Here is a 17,220-nt window from a genome sequence, read left to right as displayed (position 1 = left end):
AGATCTTCTTTTTAACTAGACACTTAGGCTACTAGGCCTAGACAGCAGAGCCTAGTTAAGTAGAACTAGTAGGCCTGTCTAAACTAACCCTACCCTAGACCTAGGCCTTTAGTCTAGGGTATGCAGTATTTTTATAATTTACATGCACAGGTCAAAATTAACAAATTATACATTATGATGGTAGTAGTTTCCATAAGTGCTCCGTTGAAGCACTGAGTGAGTACATTATATGGTATGTAATTTAAATGTGAATGGGAAATGGAGAGAAACAAGCTTCAAATTGGAGCTACTGTATAGTACATATAATATTAATAATAAAATGTGAATTGTTTGTATTATTTTGTAGATTCTTAAAAACAAAGGGTGTGACAATGAAGAAGGATTCACAGACGTTCTGAGAGTCGTAAGTAATTGATGTTTTAATTTATGTAATTATGTTAAGTTATCTGGCTGATAATGGTACAAGTAGCAAAATACAGTTCATGTGTATCAGAATACGGTACATGTGCAGCAGAATACGGTACATGTGTAGCAGAATATGGTACATGTGTAGCAGAATACGGTACCTGTGCAGCAGAATATGGTACATGTGCAGCAGAATACGGTACATGTGTAGCAGAATATGGTACATGTGTAGCAGAATACGGTACCTGTGTAGCAGAATACGGTACATGTGTAGCAGAATACGGTACCTGTGCAGCAGAATATGGTACATGTGTAGCAGAATACGGTACATGTGTAGCAGAATACAGTACCTGTGTAGCAGAATACGGTACCTGTGCAGCAGAATACGGTACCTGTGCAGCAGAATACGGTACATGTGCAGCAGAATACGGTACATGTGTAGCAGAATACGGTACATGTGTAGCAGAATACGGTACCTGTGCAGCAGAATATGGTACATGTGTAGCAGAATACGGTACCTGTGTAGCAGAATAATGTACATGTGTAGCAGAATACGGTACCTGTGTAGCAGAATACGGTACCTGTGTAGCAGAATATGGTACCTGTGTAGCAGAATATGGTACATGTGTAGCAGAATACAGTACCTGTGTAGCAGAATAGTGTACATGTGTAGCAGAATACGGTACCTGTGTAGCAGAATACGGTACCTGTGTAGCAGAATACGGTACCTGTGTAGCAGAATATGGTACCTGTGTAGCAGAATATGGTACCTGTGTAGCAGAATACGGTACCTGTGTAGCAGAATACGGTACCTGTGTAGCAGAATATGGTACATGTGTAGCAGAATACGGTACCTGTGTAGCAGAATAGTGTACATGTGTAGCAGAATACGGTACCTGTGTAGCAGAATACAGTACCTTTGTAGCAGAATACGGTACCTGTGTAGCAGAATACGGTACCTGTGTAGCAGAATACGGTACCTGTGTAGCAGATTACATTACCTGTGTAGCAGAATACAGTGCCTGTGTAGCATAATAATTGTACATGTGTAGCAGAATACGGTACATGTGTAGCAGAATAATTGTATATGTGTAGCAGAATAATGGTAACAAACAAGAAACGTAGACAAGTTATGAATGAAGACAAGTTGTGATAATTAGTATATTATAAACATATATATCAGTAAATGTGAATTGTCAATAAACTCTTCTAGGAATAAAACAGAATTTGGCTCATGCAGACAATTTTCCTCATAGTGGGACTTTCAAATGCAAAACTATATTTTCTTTATTTTATTTCATACCATTAAACACATGTTATCTCACTAACAATTCATTTCAGGTTAAAACAGAAGTAGAACGTAGAAAATCACTTCAAGGGCGAGATTATTTAAAGAGAAAAGAGACAATTTTAAAACATTACACACCACTCAATCAAGAGATATACAAACTACAGGTATGGAATTAAGTAGTACAAAAATGAAAAGAATATATTACCTGTTAACTACACCTTGCTGATGGAATACAACTATGAATGCATGTCTGATTTTGTAAAGACCAACTATTACAACAAACGTTTATCTTGACTACTTGTCTCACTACAACTGACAAGGACAACTTCCCCCTTTAGTTATATTTTATTTAAATATCTTGACTAAAAATATTTGAAATAGTTGGAAAGTTTTTCTTCTTTATGGTATTATATTTTCTCGTTGAAATTATTGTAGATTTCATTTCTGAGCCTAACATTTCTGAAGTTGGTTGAACATAGCAAGCAGAAAAATGCATCAATGCAAAGTTTGATAAAACTCATAAGTACTGAAAAAGGTTTGTTGATAGTTGACCTATTGTAATCAAATTCTATAAAAAGTTAGTAAAGGATTCTCTGATTGCCATACAATAACTGTACATTGTGAAGCTCATTCTGCCATGGAACAGTAATCGAAAAAGATAAAAATCAAAGCTCCACACTAGTATAGCAGGCTTTCCTATATGATTAAAACTATTTGACGAAAAGGCATATTTCAAACACATTAAAGGAAAAGTCAAGCACACAAAAAATGGTAAAATTACATGTTTTTTCATTGTTATTTTGTGAACAATGGATGTTCTATAACTCAAAATGGCATTCAAAAACTTGCATATTTACTGCAATTACGTTTCATGTTTCACATTTAACTGTTTTTTTTATGTAGGAGAGCGTATTTATTCTTTTCCAGTATTTACTGAAGAGTTTTGTAATTCATTTAAAGAAGAAATAGAACATTTTGAAAACACAGATTTACCAAAAAGAAGACCAAATACAATGAACAATTATGGTGTAAGTGTGGTTACCGTAAATGCCCTGCTTTGCATAAACTACTCAAACCCCCCACCCCAACCTCAAATTAACTTCCCCTACCCCATAGAACATCATTTGGTATAAATGCCCTCTCATAAACAGCCCGGAACATTTACTTTTTTCCTCAAATAAATGCCACCACATGCATTACACACAATATTGTATTATAACACATTTGTATAATATGTAGTAGAATTCATTGACTTCCATGATCTACAATTGACCAAGCATTGTGATTTTTACTGTATTTTATCACTTCTTGATATTGATTTTGTTTTTAAAGAATTTATTTGATTTCTTTGTTATGTAGAAGGATTGAAAATAAAATAAAATAAAAGCCACTACTATTAGTAAAGCATAGACCTGCTTAAAATTCTCAAAATGTATTGCTCAATTTCTTTTGTTGTAGGTATTAATGAATAAATTGGGATTTGATGACTACTTCATCACACCTTTACGTCAGAATTACATAACTCCACTCGCTAGGCTCTTGTATCCAGACAGTGGTGGAGACTTGTTAGACTCTCACAAAGCTTTTGTTGTAAAGTACAAGATTGGAGAAGATTTGGATCTTAACTATCATTATGATAATGCAGAGGTCACTCTTAATATATCACTTACAAGTGATTTCACTGAGGGCTCATTGTATTTTGGAGGCATGCGTCATGTAAGTAGAAACAATGCCTGAAAATGTCCGGTTATAAAAAAACAAAGCAATGATTTGTATAATTTTGGCACTGAATAAGTAATACTTTATGAATTTTATTATTATTTATGATTTTTTTATTATGACCGATACAATTTTGTTATTATGACCCGAATACAATTTTTAAAAGTAAAAATGTAGCTATATTGGTGACAATCATATTGTATTTATTCTCCCAACCACCCTCAGATGCTTGTTTTAAGTACCTCAACTTTTCTGTTCATACACATGATAAGGACTCAAGACAAGATGTTCTTAATGTCATTTCCTGGTGGCAGTCTGAAGCCAGTCTAACATTAGTCATATAAAATATTGCACATTAGGCTTCCATTTTGGCTTTTGTATACCTCTGTTGAATCTACAAGTGACATGGTTGTCTTTTATATAGCAACATAGCAGGTTTGTTAATTTTGTGTTGTTTTTAACAGCAACGAGGAATAGAAGAACCACAGCGTACTGAATATTGCCACAAGCCAACGTATGGTTTAATTCATCGAGGACAACACTCTTCCAGTAGCAGATGGTGAACGGTACAATCTAATTATTTGGATGCGATCTTCCAAAATAAGGAATAAAGTGTGTCCAATGTGTGATAATAAACCTGAACTTATTAAGACTGTTGGATTCGGAGATGGATTCACTCAACCAGAAAATACAACTGTCGATGTTTGTTGTACTTTATAATGCATAGGTCAACAATTTTACAACTCAAATAATATATTTAAAAGATTCTTCCAATGGACAGGTGTCTTTATGACCTCTCTGCGACCTAGTGAGTGAGTGGCCGAGCGGTTAAGACAGTGGAACCGTAATCACGTACTCGTAGCCATGACATCGGCAGGGGTTCGAGGCTCACTCACTCCATGGTTCTGGTGGTAGAACGAGTCTTCTCGGATAAGGACTATAAACCGTAGGTCCAGTGTACACAACTTGCTCGTGTGCATTTTAAAGAACCTAGTACATCTTTCGAGACGAGTAGGGGGTTACCCCGGTGTATTAGTACATCACAGCCACTGATCACCAACTGGGCCCTCTGGGAGATCAGTCTTTGACTGAAGAGGTCACCCAGTATAAAGATAAAACAAACAAAACAAAACTATGTGACATGTAAAGATGTCAAGAATGGTTGAGCCCCATAGATGTAGCAGAGACATTGGTTTGAAATGTTTTTTGTTTGAAACAGTGTGTCGACTGTGAGGTTTAGGAGGAGATAGAATATAGAAAAACATAGTCTCCATTAAAGAGAACTATTATAGTACTGTATATACATTATTATATTATTATAAATATATATTATATAATACAAAGAATAATAAACTTTTATAAAGCGCTATTTACTGATGTTTTACAGCGCTAAAAGACCAACAAGAATTATTGAAAAGGTGAGATTTTAGAAGTTACTTGATTTACTTAAGAGATTTACATTGGTTCAAAACTAGTGACACTTGTGCAAAAAACTCCTTGGAAATAAGCTTAATTATTGTTAATAATTGTAAAAAGTAATTATATTGTTGATGGAAAATGTTTTAATAAACAAACGAAAATAAAGAACTGATTGTAAAATTGTAGGAAAAATGTTTTAATAAACAAACGAAAGAAGAACTAATTGTAACATATTGTTGGAAATGTTTAATAAACAATAATGAAAGAAACTTAAACTACTTTAGTTGTTGGAAAATGATAGAAAGAACATAAACGGCCATCTCTTACAGAGGCCTATTTAGTTCATTGTTGGCAAACTGCTTTCAGTGGTTTATTCAATTCATCGTAATCTGGATTCAATTTGTCTTCTACACGTTTCATCCAGTCAGCAATTTCCGGCTGGTTCTTCAGTAAACCTTTACCAGATGGACAGGCCAACGGTTGAACAACCTGAAAGAATTTTAAAAATACTACTATTATAATGGAATATACTATAATACTATAATGAAATATTTTAATTGGAACGAATGAAATTTTTTCTTACTAATGCATGCACTAATCATGTAACATAAACTCCAAATATTTCCAAGAATTTCGTTTTTTTAATCGATATATTGTTTCGGGTTGATGAATAAACAATGATATGACAATAATGCATCTTATAAAATCAAACCATGCTCCTTCAGAAGGTTGTCCGTTGATGAATAAAGAGCGATAGGATGATTTGGACAATGGGAATGTATCGTATAAAATCAACTATAGCTCCGTCGGAAGGTTGTCCGTTGTTGAATAAAGAGCGATAGGATGATTTGGACAATGGGAATGTATCGTATAAAATCAACTATAGCTCCGTCGGAAGGTTGTCCGTTGATGGTTAATGAATAAAGAGCAATAGAATGATTTGGACAATGGGAATGTATCGTATAAAATCAACTATAGCTCCGTCGGAAGGTTGTCCGTTGATGGTTAATGAATAAAGAGCGATAGGATGATTTGGACAATGGGAATGTATCGTATAAAATCAGCTAGCTCCGTCGGAATGTTGTCCGTTAATAGGTAATGGATAAAAAGCAATTGGATGATTTGGACAATGGGAATGTATTGTATAAAATAAACTATAGCTCCGTCGGAAGGTTGTCCATTGATGGTTAATGAATGAAGAGCGATAGGATGATTTGGAAAATGGGAATGTATCGTATAAAATCAACTATAGCTCCGTCGGAAGGTTGTCCGTTGATGGTTGATGAACAAAGAGCGATAGGATGATTTGGACAATGGGAATATATCGTATAAAATAAACTATAGCTCCGTCGGAAGGTTGTCCGTTGATGGTTAATGAATAAAGAGCGATAGGATGATTTGGACAATGGGAATGTATCGTATAAAATCAACTATAGCTCCGTCGGAAGGTTGTCCGTTGATGGTTAATGAATAAAGTGCGATAGGATGATTTGGACAATGGGAATGTCTCGTATAAAATCAGCTATAGCTCCGTCGGAAGGTTGTCCGTTGATGAATAAAGTGCGATAGGATGATTTGGACAATGGGAATATATCGTATAAAATCAACTACTATAGCTCCGTCGGAAGGTTGTCCGTTGATGGTTAATGAATAATGAGCGATATAGTGTGGCTGGTATGTCGTTTATATGAATGTCGTGTATATTTTTTGTTAAAAGCAAACTTTGACTTTATTTCATATCTTGATAATATAAGGAATGAAAAAAAATATGTTGCCATTTTTTAAAGACATTTAAAGGACCAAATTCAAGATGGCCGCCAACATTCAAATAACCCTATTAAAAATCAGAATATCACCAATAATACAAATTATAAATGTGGAACAAGTCCGTTTTGATGGTATTACTGTACCCATTATACAATCTTAAGTATGTAAAGCGATTATCTGTCGGCCATCTTGGATTTCAAAATGGCCGCCACTAAAAATTAAATTCTTTAAATAATTTTTTTTAAATATGTGTGCATAAATTGTTGTTTGTACACAATGTTCTAAATTTGTCACTTCTCCCAGGATTGTCTAAATATAAGGCTGTCTAAAGTTGTCAATGTTCTCTATATAACAGATATATAATACCCAACTATGACTCTTAAATTAAATAATCGTTCAAAGTTGGAGTTGCAAAAGTATGGAACAACTTACCAATTTATATCAAATATTCAACAACAATTACGTCTAACTATAGGGTGAGCTCGCTTCGCTCGCTCCCCTCTAGGAAGTGTAAACGATGGTTCTCGGAATGATAATGACTCGGGTAAAAAGGTTTTAGAAGGACGTTCTCCTTGTACGTTTTATGTCGGTTACCATTATTGAAAATGCTTGACATTCGAAAAACTAAACCTACTCTGTTTTTTAAAGTATAGTGTTTATTGTTTGATAGGGCCCTTATATGGCGGAGGTCGGGAGGCAGATATCATTTGAGGGAGATGCTTATTCGAGGGATTTTTTAGTTTTAATAATATGGTAACATTTATAATCAAATAAAATCCTCTAATAGATATGAAAAGTGGTAAAAAATAATAACAAATGCTTGTTAAATTGTAGTTAACCGTGTGATGAATTCTATTACAAATAGTATAATTGTGTTATTATAAATATAATACAATATTGTGTGTATAAATGTGGATGGGCGTTTACCTGAAACCAGGTAGTTGCAAGGTGAACCTGTGAACTCATCGTGAACCTGGAAATTACTTTGATCGCGTACAATTGAAATTGAGTTGAAAATCTACCATCAGAAAATCAGAAATTTTGTTTTAAAACTCTTTATAATATATTCCTAAGATATGGAACAATATCGTAAAAGTGAAAACTGTTTTACATTTCGCGGTACATTTGAGATAGGCCTAGTTCAGGTAGGTATCCAAGGCAGAGATTTGTTCTAAAGTTTTTCCATTGTGCTTGCCTATGTCAGAATTAACCATAATTTATATATAGATTCTAAATTACAGATTTCATTTCTTTTCATGAAACTGAAACTTGACAGGAAACAGGACCACAATATAAAACAAGTGCATTTATACCTTATTGTGAAATCCTGTATAAATATGATGTTAAATAATAAATGCGTTATTGCTATGTAATTTAAAGTCTGAACCTTCAGGGCCATAGTCACCAGTATCATGGTTGGTAAGTTTTTAACCTGTCAACTTTTGGCAGAAGCTTGAAGGCAATACAGATACAGCTCATTCACAAGATTATTCATAGGCAGCATTAACTCCTACTTCTCATCTTCTACAATCTCAACCGATTTCATTAGATATGTACCCCCTACAGATGGACCACCATTATACACTGGTTTGATGAGTGCACATGGTTGTGGTTTAAAAACTCATGTACTAGGGAAAGACAAGAATGCCTGGTGATGACTCTTGCCCGAGATGAGTGGAGGTGGACAGAGATGACATCAAGAAGCAATTATTATGTCGACCCGGTGAACTATATGGCTTTTGGACATGTAGCATTGTGAAAATAGTGTTGAGGCCAGTGCTTTTGTTGAAACTGAACTTGTATTACCTATACAACCAGTGACACAAATATCTTAAATGGAAAACATCTCTAAAGGACAGAAGCACACTAATTCTGCTTTCTCTCTACAACTTGCTTCTACAAATGCAGACAGAGAGAGAGATTCTAAGTTAAGTCATTTTGTTTGAAAGAGGCTGATCATAAAGATATTAACTTGAATACAGAGAGTCGACGAAATCTAAATGATGTGGTTAAACTATATCCCTATATATGTCCGAGACACAAGAAAACGATATCTGCACACATGGAAAGTACACATGCTTTTATCAAATATTTCTTCGCTCATGACCACCTGAACAACGACCGGTTACTTCCGCTGTATCAATTTTAACAGATTACTGAAACAAATTACAGATATTGGAGTTTATGAGAGGACATGTATGTGTGGGACTTGCTGGATTTACATCAATTGATCAGGGTCATTGAGCGTGGTATCATTGGAATAACACAAATTAATGATTTCATCAGAGCTGACAAATCTAGTTGATGAGTTTGAAATCCAACATTTAAAGAGAGATGATATCCCGATTAATGAAGAATGCTGCAAATTCGCACAAAGGTGTTTGTTGGCCATGGCATGATGGAATTGGACAGAAAATGTTTGAGGCATTGGTAAAAGTCTTGTAGAAGGCAAACTGTCTATATGGGATCCTAAGAAAAAGACGAACATTGGCAAAAAATATATATGACGGTGAATACAGGTGACAAACTTATCAAAGTAAAAGAGGACTCCTATAATAGAGATTATTTGGCAGTGAAATGAGGTATTGCAGTACTTTTGCCAATTTGTTTCTGAACAAGCTTGTTGGGATCGCAGATCAGTCTGTGGAAGTTTGATGGATACAGTAGTAGAAAACGAAGGAAGGTCAACTTACTGTATCGCATTCAAGATTAGAAATATTTCATTGAAGGACTTTGGCAGAGTTAGTTGTCATTTAACTGAAGAAGTGTATGAGATGTTTTAATATGAAGAAGTGTACTGTCAGTACTATAGACCTCTGACCTGATGGTCAACATTTTGTGTTAATCACCATGTTGTTGTCATAGGAATATCATTTTGTGTATTTCAATCTAATTTTATTTAACTTACACACGTTTTAATAAAAAATTAAACCCATTTTTAAAAAATGACGGCCATTTTGAAATTCAAAATGGCCACCATTTTGTGTTAATCACAAATGTTGTTGTCATAGACCTATCATTTTATTTGATTTCAATCAAAAAAAAAAACTTGCACATGTTTTAATAAGAAATGTAATCCATTTTTAAAAAATGGCGGCCATTTTGAAATTCAAAATGTCAGAATACTAATAAATATAGGTTTATAATAATTCTTATATAGCAGAGAACCCATATGAACTTAAAATATTATTCAAAATGGGTGTTACTTTGTCCAATATGGTACATTTATTGGATATTTTACGCATTGGCGGCCATCTTGGATTTGACACCCTTAAGCTTTTTTTAAAAAATGGCAACATATTTTTTTCATTACTTTACATCCTAAAGACACTAAATCAGCTGAAATTTTGCTTTTAACAAAAAAATGACAGGAAATTACCTACATTAATAGGATGATTTGGACAATGGGAATATATCGTATAAAATCAACTATAGCTCCGTCGGAAGGTTGTCCGTTGATGGTTGATGAATAAAGAGCGATAGGATGATTTGGACAATGGGAATGTATCGTATAAAATCAACTATAGCTCCGTCGGAAGGTTGTCCGTTGATGGTTAATGAATAAAGAGCGATAGGATGATTTGGACAATGGGAATGTATCGTATAAAATCAACTATAGCTCCGTCGGAAGGTTGTCCGTTGATGGTTGATGAATAAAGAGCGATAGGATAATTTGGACAATGGGAATGTATCGTATAAAATCAACTATAGCTCCGTCGGAAGGTTGTCCGTTGATGGTTAATGAATAAAGAGCGATAGGATGATTTGGACAATGGGAATGTATCGTATAAAATCAGCTAGCTCCGTCGGAATGTTGTCCGTTGATGAATAAAGTGCGATAAGATGATTTGGACAATGGGAATATATTGTATAAAATCAACTATAGCTCCGTCGGAAGGTTGTCCGTTGATGGTTAATGAATAAAGTGCGATAGGATGATTTGGACAATGGGAATATATTGTATAAAATCAACTATAGCTCCGTCGGAAGGTTGTCCGTTGATGGTTGATGAATAAAGAGCGATAGGATGATTTGGACAATGGGAATATATCGTATAAAATAAACTATAGCTCCGTCGGAAGGTTGTCCGTTGATGGTTAATGAATAAAGAGCAATAGGATGATTTGGACAATGGGAATGTATCGTATAAAATCAACTATAGCTCCGTCGGAAGGTTGTCCGTTGATGGTTAATGAATAAAGAGCGATAGGATGATTTGGACAATGGGAATGTATCGTATAAAATCAAAACAATGCTCCTTCAGAAGGTTGTCCGTTGATCGTTGATGAATAAAGTCGAGCGTTGGATGATTTGGACAATTGGAATATATTGTATAAAATTAACTATAGCTCCGTCGGAAGGTTGTCTATTGATGGTTAATGAATAAAGAGCGATAGCATCATTTGGACAATGGGAATATATTGTATAAAATTAACTATAGCTCCGTCGGAAGGTTGTCCGTTGATGGTTAATGAATAAAGAGCGATAGGATGATTTGGACAATGGGAATGTATCGTATAAAATCAACTATAGCTCCGTCGGAAGGTTGTCCGTTGACGGTTAATGAATAAAGAGCGATAGGATGATTTGGACAATGGGAATGTATCGTATAAAATCAACTATAGCTCCGTCGGAAGGTTGTCCGTTGACGGTTAATGAATAAAGAGCGATAGCATCATTTGGACAATGGGAATGTATCGCATAAAATCAAACAATGCTCCTTCAATTGGTTGTCTGTTGATCGTTGATGAATAAAGAGCGATAGCATGATTTGGACAATGGGAATGTATCGTATAAAATCAACTATAGCTCCGTCGGAAGGTTGTCCGTTGATGGTTAATGAATAAAGAGCGATAGGATGATTTGTACAATGGGAATGTCTCGTATAAAATCAACTTTACCTCCGTCGGAAGGTTGTCCGTTGATGGTTGATGAATAAAGAGCGATAGGATGATTTGGACAATGGGAATCGTATAAAATCAATTTTAGCTTCGTCGGAAGGTTGTCCATTGATGGTTAATGAATAAAGAGCAATAGGATGATTTGGACAATAGGAATGTATCGTATAAAATCAACTATAGCTCCGTCGGAAGGTTGTCCATTGATGGTTAATGAATAGCCTAATGAACGATACTTGATTCAGACAGTGGGATGTATGGTACATTATGTACCACTCTGGAGGAAAATGATCAAAATTTCGAATTACTTATTTTTGTATTGAGGTAACATGCACATTATCTGATTCTGCGCATGCCAAACCAAAATATTAACCACAACCTAAATTTCTTTTAAATCTAGTGATTACCTCACAAATAGCAAACAAGTCAGCAACAGATATCTCGTCTCCACACAAGAACCGTTTTCCTTTGAGAAATAACCTATTTATCTTGCCGATGGACTCTTCAGCTTCTTTGACAAACTTGTCGACTGCCTCCTGATCTTTTGGTTTCCCGGTACGTTTTGGAACAAATATCTGTATACAAATATAACAGTGGTCTTATTTTGACTGGTTGTGTAGGTTTTAAGTTGCTCCCGTATATCTCATTAATCTAGCCGTCGTTTTTGTAACAAGCGTTTTTTATGGTTGCATGAGTTATGTATGTTTTAAACTTTACTTTTAAATTATGATATCGGATATCTAACTTTTCTAGAGATTTCTTCTTCTTATAAAAACTCAGATATCTTCTTTAGATCTACAAAAGTCGGATATCTTTTTTGATACATCTGAAAAACTCGGATATCTGGCTTTTCTAGATCTAAAAACTCGGATATGACTGTATAGTTTTTGAGTAACAATATTTATGAAAAATAATAACGTTTAGGACACTGACTTAGGTTTCGCCTTATTCCAGCCCATTTTCCCTTTAATTACATCTTCCCGAATTTAGTCATATGACCGTAAAGTTAGTTTTGCGTCTTCATACCACACATTAGCAGCATAACCTTGAAATGAAACATTACATTGTTATTTACCTCATTCACCATCACGTTAATTCCCGCTTTCCTAATACCTGTATGCTGCCAGGCTAAGTAGGCATCAATCTGAGCCCGAGTCTCAATATTTTTAGGATACCAATGATCTGCTACATTGTATTTTGCCGCCAGATATCTCACTATTGCAGTACTACAAAGAAACAAACCAGAATTCAAAAGGGCCTTATTATTTATAGACTGTCGTTACCAAGTTTTAAATGTTTAGGCCTATAGATATGGGAAAGTGTTCGTTAGTGAACAATATGTTGTCAACTTGTAATTTCTGTGTTGTATCACCTGCAATTAGGGGATATTGGAGAAAATGATTCATGAAATTGAAAAAAAAATACTTCTTCACACTTGCTTTATTCTTTACAATGTAGCCTACATGGTTGGACAAGGGGAGTAAGGCATACCTTTCTCCAAGTGTGAAATCACCATCTTTAATTGCTGGTACTGACTGAGCTGGCTGGATTGCAGTGTATTCCGGCATTCTATGCTCACCTGTCAAACAACATTATACGTTATTATTTTCTACAGTATATACAAAATGTCTAATACAATTTTTTTAAATAATTTAAGACAGTGGACTACATTCAGTCAATAAAGGTAAATATACATTTTTCTATATTCGTCCAATTAAATGACGTCATGATTTGTAATAGCAATACTATCGTGACGATACCACAATTTTATTGTTCTTATTGATCATGACGTCATTTTCATTTGATTTATAAAAAAAAACTTATTTTAGGCCAAAGAGAGCAGCATAAGTGTTATAGTTTCGAAAATGTTCTAATTTTGTTTTTTAAATAAATATCTTTGTTTTATATATTATCGTCGTTTGTTATCTTTCGTAGTATAACCGGACCTTAAATCACGAAGAATTATATTCTGGACAACCTACATAATTGGAGTACTGTAGTAAATGTATTAATAATTATATAATGAAATGAATGTTTAAAATTACAATATTCTTTTTGCTGATTCTTTCCGCAATTTTGATTATCCTTGAGATAACAAATATTTAGTGGCTCTGAAATGTTGACTATTATTAAAAACCACAGCAAAGGGACCTGTAACATCGGTAATTGGGTAATAAGACCTATAATATTTGTAGACCTGATTATCAAACCAGGCATACTATAGTGTTTTCATTGTAAACCTTGTTCTTATGAATAAATGAAAATCACTGACTCAAGCATGATTAAACAAATTTGTCTGGGTATTTTTAATATAAATATTTCATATGCACATGTGTATTCACAATAGAGGTGAGGAGGTCTTGGTCTTGGACGCAAAGTGAAGGGGTTCTTATTTTTTCCCCTCTCCGTCATCACTCTGATTCAGGATTTTTAAGGTGGACATACGTGCCGTCAACTCATTTTTTCTTTTTGAGCTGAGAAATGCTACGATAACTTGGAATGTGATCTATTAGAGTGCTGTTTCTAAAAAATATGTTTCACTTGCCAAGGCAGCATACATGGGGGGGGGGGGGGGGTGTAGTTGTGCTAGGGGGTAATTGTCCTATAGGGTAGGTTTCCTATGGGTAATTGTCCGGGTGGTAGTTGTCCTATGGGGGTAATTGTCCGGGTGGTAGTTGTCCTATGGGGTTAATTGTCCGGGTGGTAGTTGTCCTATGGGTAATTGTCCGGGTGGTAGTTGTCCTATGGGTAATTGTCCGGGTGGTAATTGTTCGGGTGGTAATTGTCTAGGGGTAGTTGTCCTATGGGGGTAATTGTCCGGGTGGTAGTTGTCCTAAGGGGGTAATTGTCCGGGTGGTAGTTGTCCTATGGGTAATTGTCCGGGTGGTAGTTGTCCTATGGTGGTAATTGTCCGGGTGGTAATTGTTCGGGTGGTAATTGTCTAGGGGTAGTTGTCCTATGGGGGTAATTGTCCGGGTGGTAGTTGTCCTAAGGGGGTAATTGTCCTATAGGGTAGTTGTCCTATGGGTAATTGTCCGGGTGGTGGTTGTACTATGGGAGTAATTGTCCGGGTGGTAGTTGTTCGGGTGGTAATTGTCTAGGGGTAGTTGTCCGGATACGTTTAAAGCAACAGTATATTTTAATAGTGACTAAAATAAAAAAGCATACCTTTTGCCAAGTCGATGACTTTCTCATGGTAGGGTATCTTGTTATATTTGCAGAACAATACTACGGCACGACTAGGTTGAGATAATGGATTATAATACACTGTTAAAGCCATCTTTAGCTTTAGTAGAACAATTTAATTCTACAGTATTATCAGGGAGTTGCAACTCTCTGGTATTATCAAGTGACTGGAGCGGCTGCAATGCTAATGTCAACGAAGTTCGTGCAAAGAGTCAATTGAATATCATTCATGAGCGTGATCTGATTATTCAACCATATCAACTTCTTTTGTACATTTGACCTTGTAATCTCCTTCCGTTTTTCACAAATAAGAGAGCCTAAATAATAGAAGTTTGTTTGAATTAACAGTTACGGTTGTGTAATTGTAAACAAAAATTGTCGTCATAATTATTTATATTTTTTGTATACATTATTACCGTATCGTTATAGTGGAGGTCATGCATTTTTAAATGTGGGCTCTTATTAGGTTCTGTTTTCGCTACAAACAAAAAAAACAAAAAACAAAAAAAAACAAAACAACCGGTTAAAAACGTGTGATTATAAATAATTACCATCACATTTCTTTCCTGTCAACGTTGAGAGAGTTGCACTCCCATCAGACTATAAACATGCCCCATAATAATAACAATCAACCATTAAGGTAACAACAGTTTAACCACTAACGTAACCAACTTCATTAACCACCAACGTAACAACAGTTTTTAAACAACAGGTTAATAACGTAACTTAACGCAGAGAGATGTAAAATAAAAAAAAAATCTCCCTGCTTAACGTAACAAACTTCATTAACCATGCTTAACAAAACAACAGACTAACGTAACAACAGTAGAAAATTCATGTAAGTTAAAAATCTTTTTTTTAAACTTCAGTTTCCGTCCGTTTGTGTTTGTCTATTCTCTATCAAACAGTGTCCAGCCATTGAAGTTTAAAGTATTTGGACATATACAAATGGAAATGGAACGGCTTCATCACAATAAGGTTTCCATACGGAATACAATGTGTGTCTTACGGATACAACATTTATTGCCCGTCGGACTAAGACAGATAATTTAAAATAGGCTGAAGTTTTAAGATTGAAATTTACATTTTCAGCTGTAAATCAACACACCATACGTCTAAAGATCAACACATTGAAGGATAGACACACCAACGTTGTCAGTATGATATAAACGAGGCCATATACATGGCTGCAGTCGCATGCTCAAGTTAGTGTTTACCGACCAACCGACCGACATAGTGAGCTGTAGAGTGGCTTTGCACGCGACTAAAAAATAAATAAATTTAGTTAAAATTAACACTATTATTTATCCTCTGGTAGGAGGATGATATTTGTTGCGAAGGAATGCTTGTGTTTTGATTTCTCGAAGCGGATTTAGCACAGTGGCAGAATCTTCGTACCTTTAAAATTGGGGTTTTGTTTCCCAAAAGATAGAATTGCTGCAATGTGTATGGCCTTGCTGATGTTTTGCCATTGATGGTTAACATTGTCTGTGTTTTTTGTGTTTAGTAATTTCTTCTGGAACTCAGACTGAAATCTATGCTGTTTGTCCTTGTTACCGGCGTTAGAAGTGCAGTGAATTCAAGGAGTCTACGTCCATTACTGTTTAATTTCCCAACACCAAAACATCCTTTGTGAGGGGACCAGGATAGAACATCTGCCCCAACACGTGCATTGAAATCTCCAAAGATAAGTAGTTGTTCATTTTTCAGGATCTTCATGACAGTATATTGAGTAGAACCCATAGAAATAATAGATAATAGAACCCACCAATTACTTCCGTCGGAGCTTGCATAGTCGGAGCATAGATATTAATTAGGCTAACGACTTCAAGATTGGTGTGAAGCTTCATTGAGATCGTCCGTTCATTTCCATCAGTAGGTAGTTCTATAAATGGCAGGATAGATCTACTCGTTTCTCTCCATTATTTGCACCTTTCCAGAAAAGGGTAGGCCAATAGTTTTTTTCCTGCAATTGAACCAAGGCCAGGAAGTCTGGTTTCCTGGAGTGCAGCTAAGTCGATATTTAATCGCTGTAATTCTTGATCGATTATCGATGATTTTCTCAGTTCAGCATTCAGTGTTATAGTGCGGTCTACTTGCCAATTGTGCAGGCTCTAATCTCTAACCACCCAATCAGAGAAGGCGGACTATGACGGATCAGTACCTAATTGGTCAAGGGCTGTTCAGCTTGAGGCAGGCGGTAACTAATCACTGGGATTAAATAACCTCTCCTACCGTCAGAAATAATTCGTAGCGTCCAAATGTCACGCCAATACAATCTAGACTTATAACTCGTAATAATTACTTCTCGATTTGTTTCCATCCTCAGATGCCAGAGTTTTCTTTTCCGGTGTGTGTTTGCCTGGGTGATGTTAAGAATCCATGGGTTACCCAAGCGCCACGAGTCCTCTCTCTGCCTTCCCCTGCGAATTCCAAAAAAGACCGATGCTATACATTTGGTACAAGGTTGGTTGCAGCATCGATTTGCTATCATTAGTTGACTTCAATAGAAGGATGATGCGATCCTGTTTCAGT

At 35.5% G+C, this 17,220-nt stretch overlaps 1 protein-coding gene, 1 long non-coding RNA gene and 1 pseudogene across 3 annotated transcripts in view; 2 read left to right on the top strand and 1 right to left on the bottom strand.

Annotated features, from left to right (window-relative positions):
* LOC144835494 (uncharacterized) overlaps positions 1-17,220 on the top strand; it is a 204,989-nt gene that overhangs the window by 102,330 nt on the left and 85,439 nt on the right. The window lies entirely within an intron of this gene.
* On the top strand, positions 1,795-5,212 carry LOC144835177 (2-oxoglutarate and iron-dependent oxygenase domain-containing protein 2-like; annotated as a pseudogene). Its single transcript, XR_013611050.1, has 6 exons — positions 1,795-1,860; positions 2,132-2,231; positions 2,600-2,724; positions 3,155-3,416; positions 3,887-4,220; positions 4,544-5,212. The product of XR_013611050.1 is annotated as a 2-oxoglutarate and iron-dependent oxygenase domain-containing protein 2-like (transcript).
* Positions 4,998-14,936, bottom strand: LOC144835173 (glutathione S-transferase theta-1-like). The gene is made up of 5 exons (XM_078690233.1): positions 14,668-14,936; positions 12,991-13,078; positions 12,575-12,725; positions 11,907-12,074; positions 4,998-5,323 (listed from the first exon to the last, which is right to left on the bottom strand). The coding sequence occupies exons 1-5, from the start codon at positions 14,777-14,779 to the stop codon at positions 5,177-5,179; spliced, it is 666 nt and encodes a 221-aa protein (XP_078546359.1). The 5' UTR covers positions 14,780-14,936; the 3' UTR covers positions 4,998-5,176.

This window comes from Antedon bifida, chromosome 2, assembly GCF_963402885.1.
Source record: "Antedon bifida chromosome 2, ecAntBifi1.1, whole genome shotgun sequence".
Taxonomy (NCBI): domain Eukaryota; kingdom Metazoa; phylum Echinodermata; class Crinoidea; order Comatulida; family Antedonidae; genus Antedon; species Antedon bifida.
This window is presented reverse-complemented; position numbering and strand designations above follow the sequence as displayed.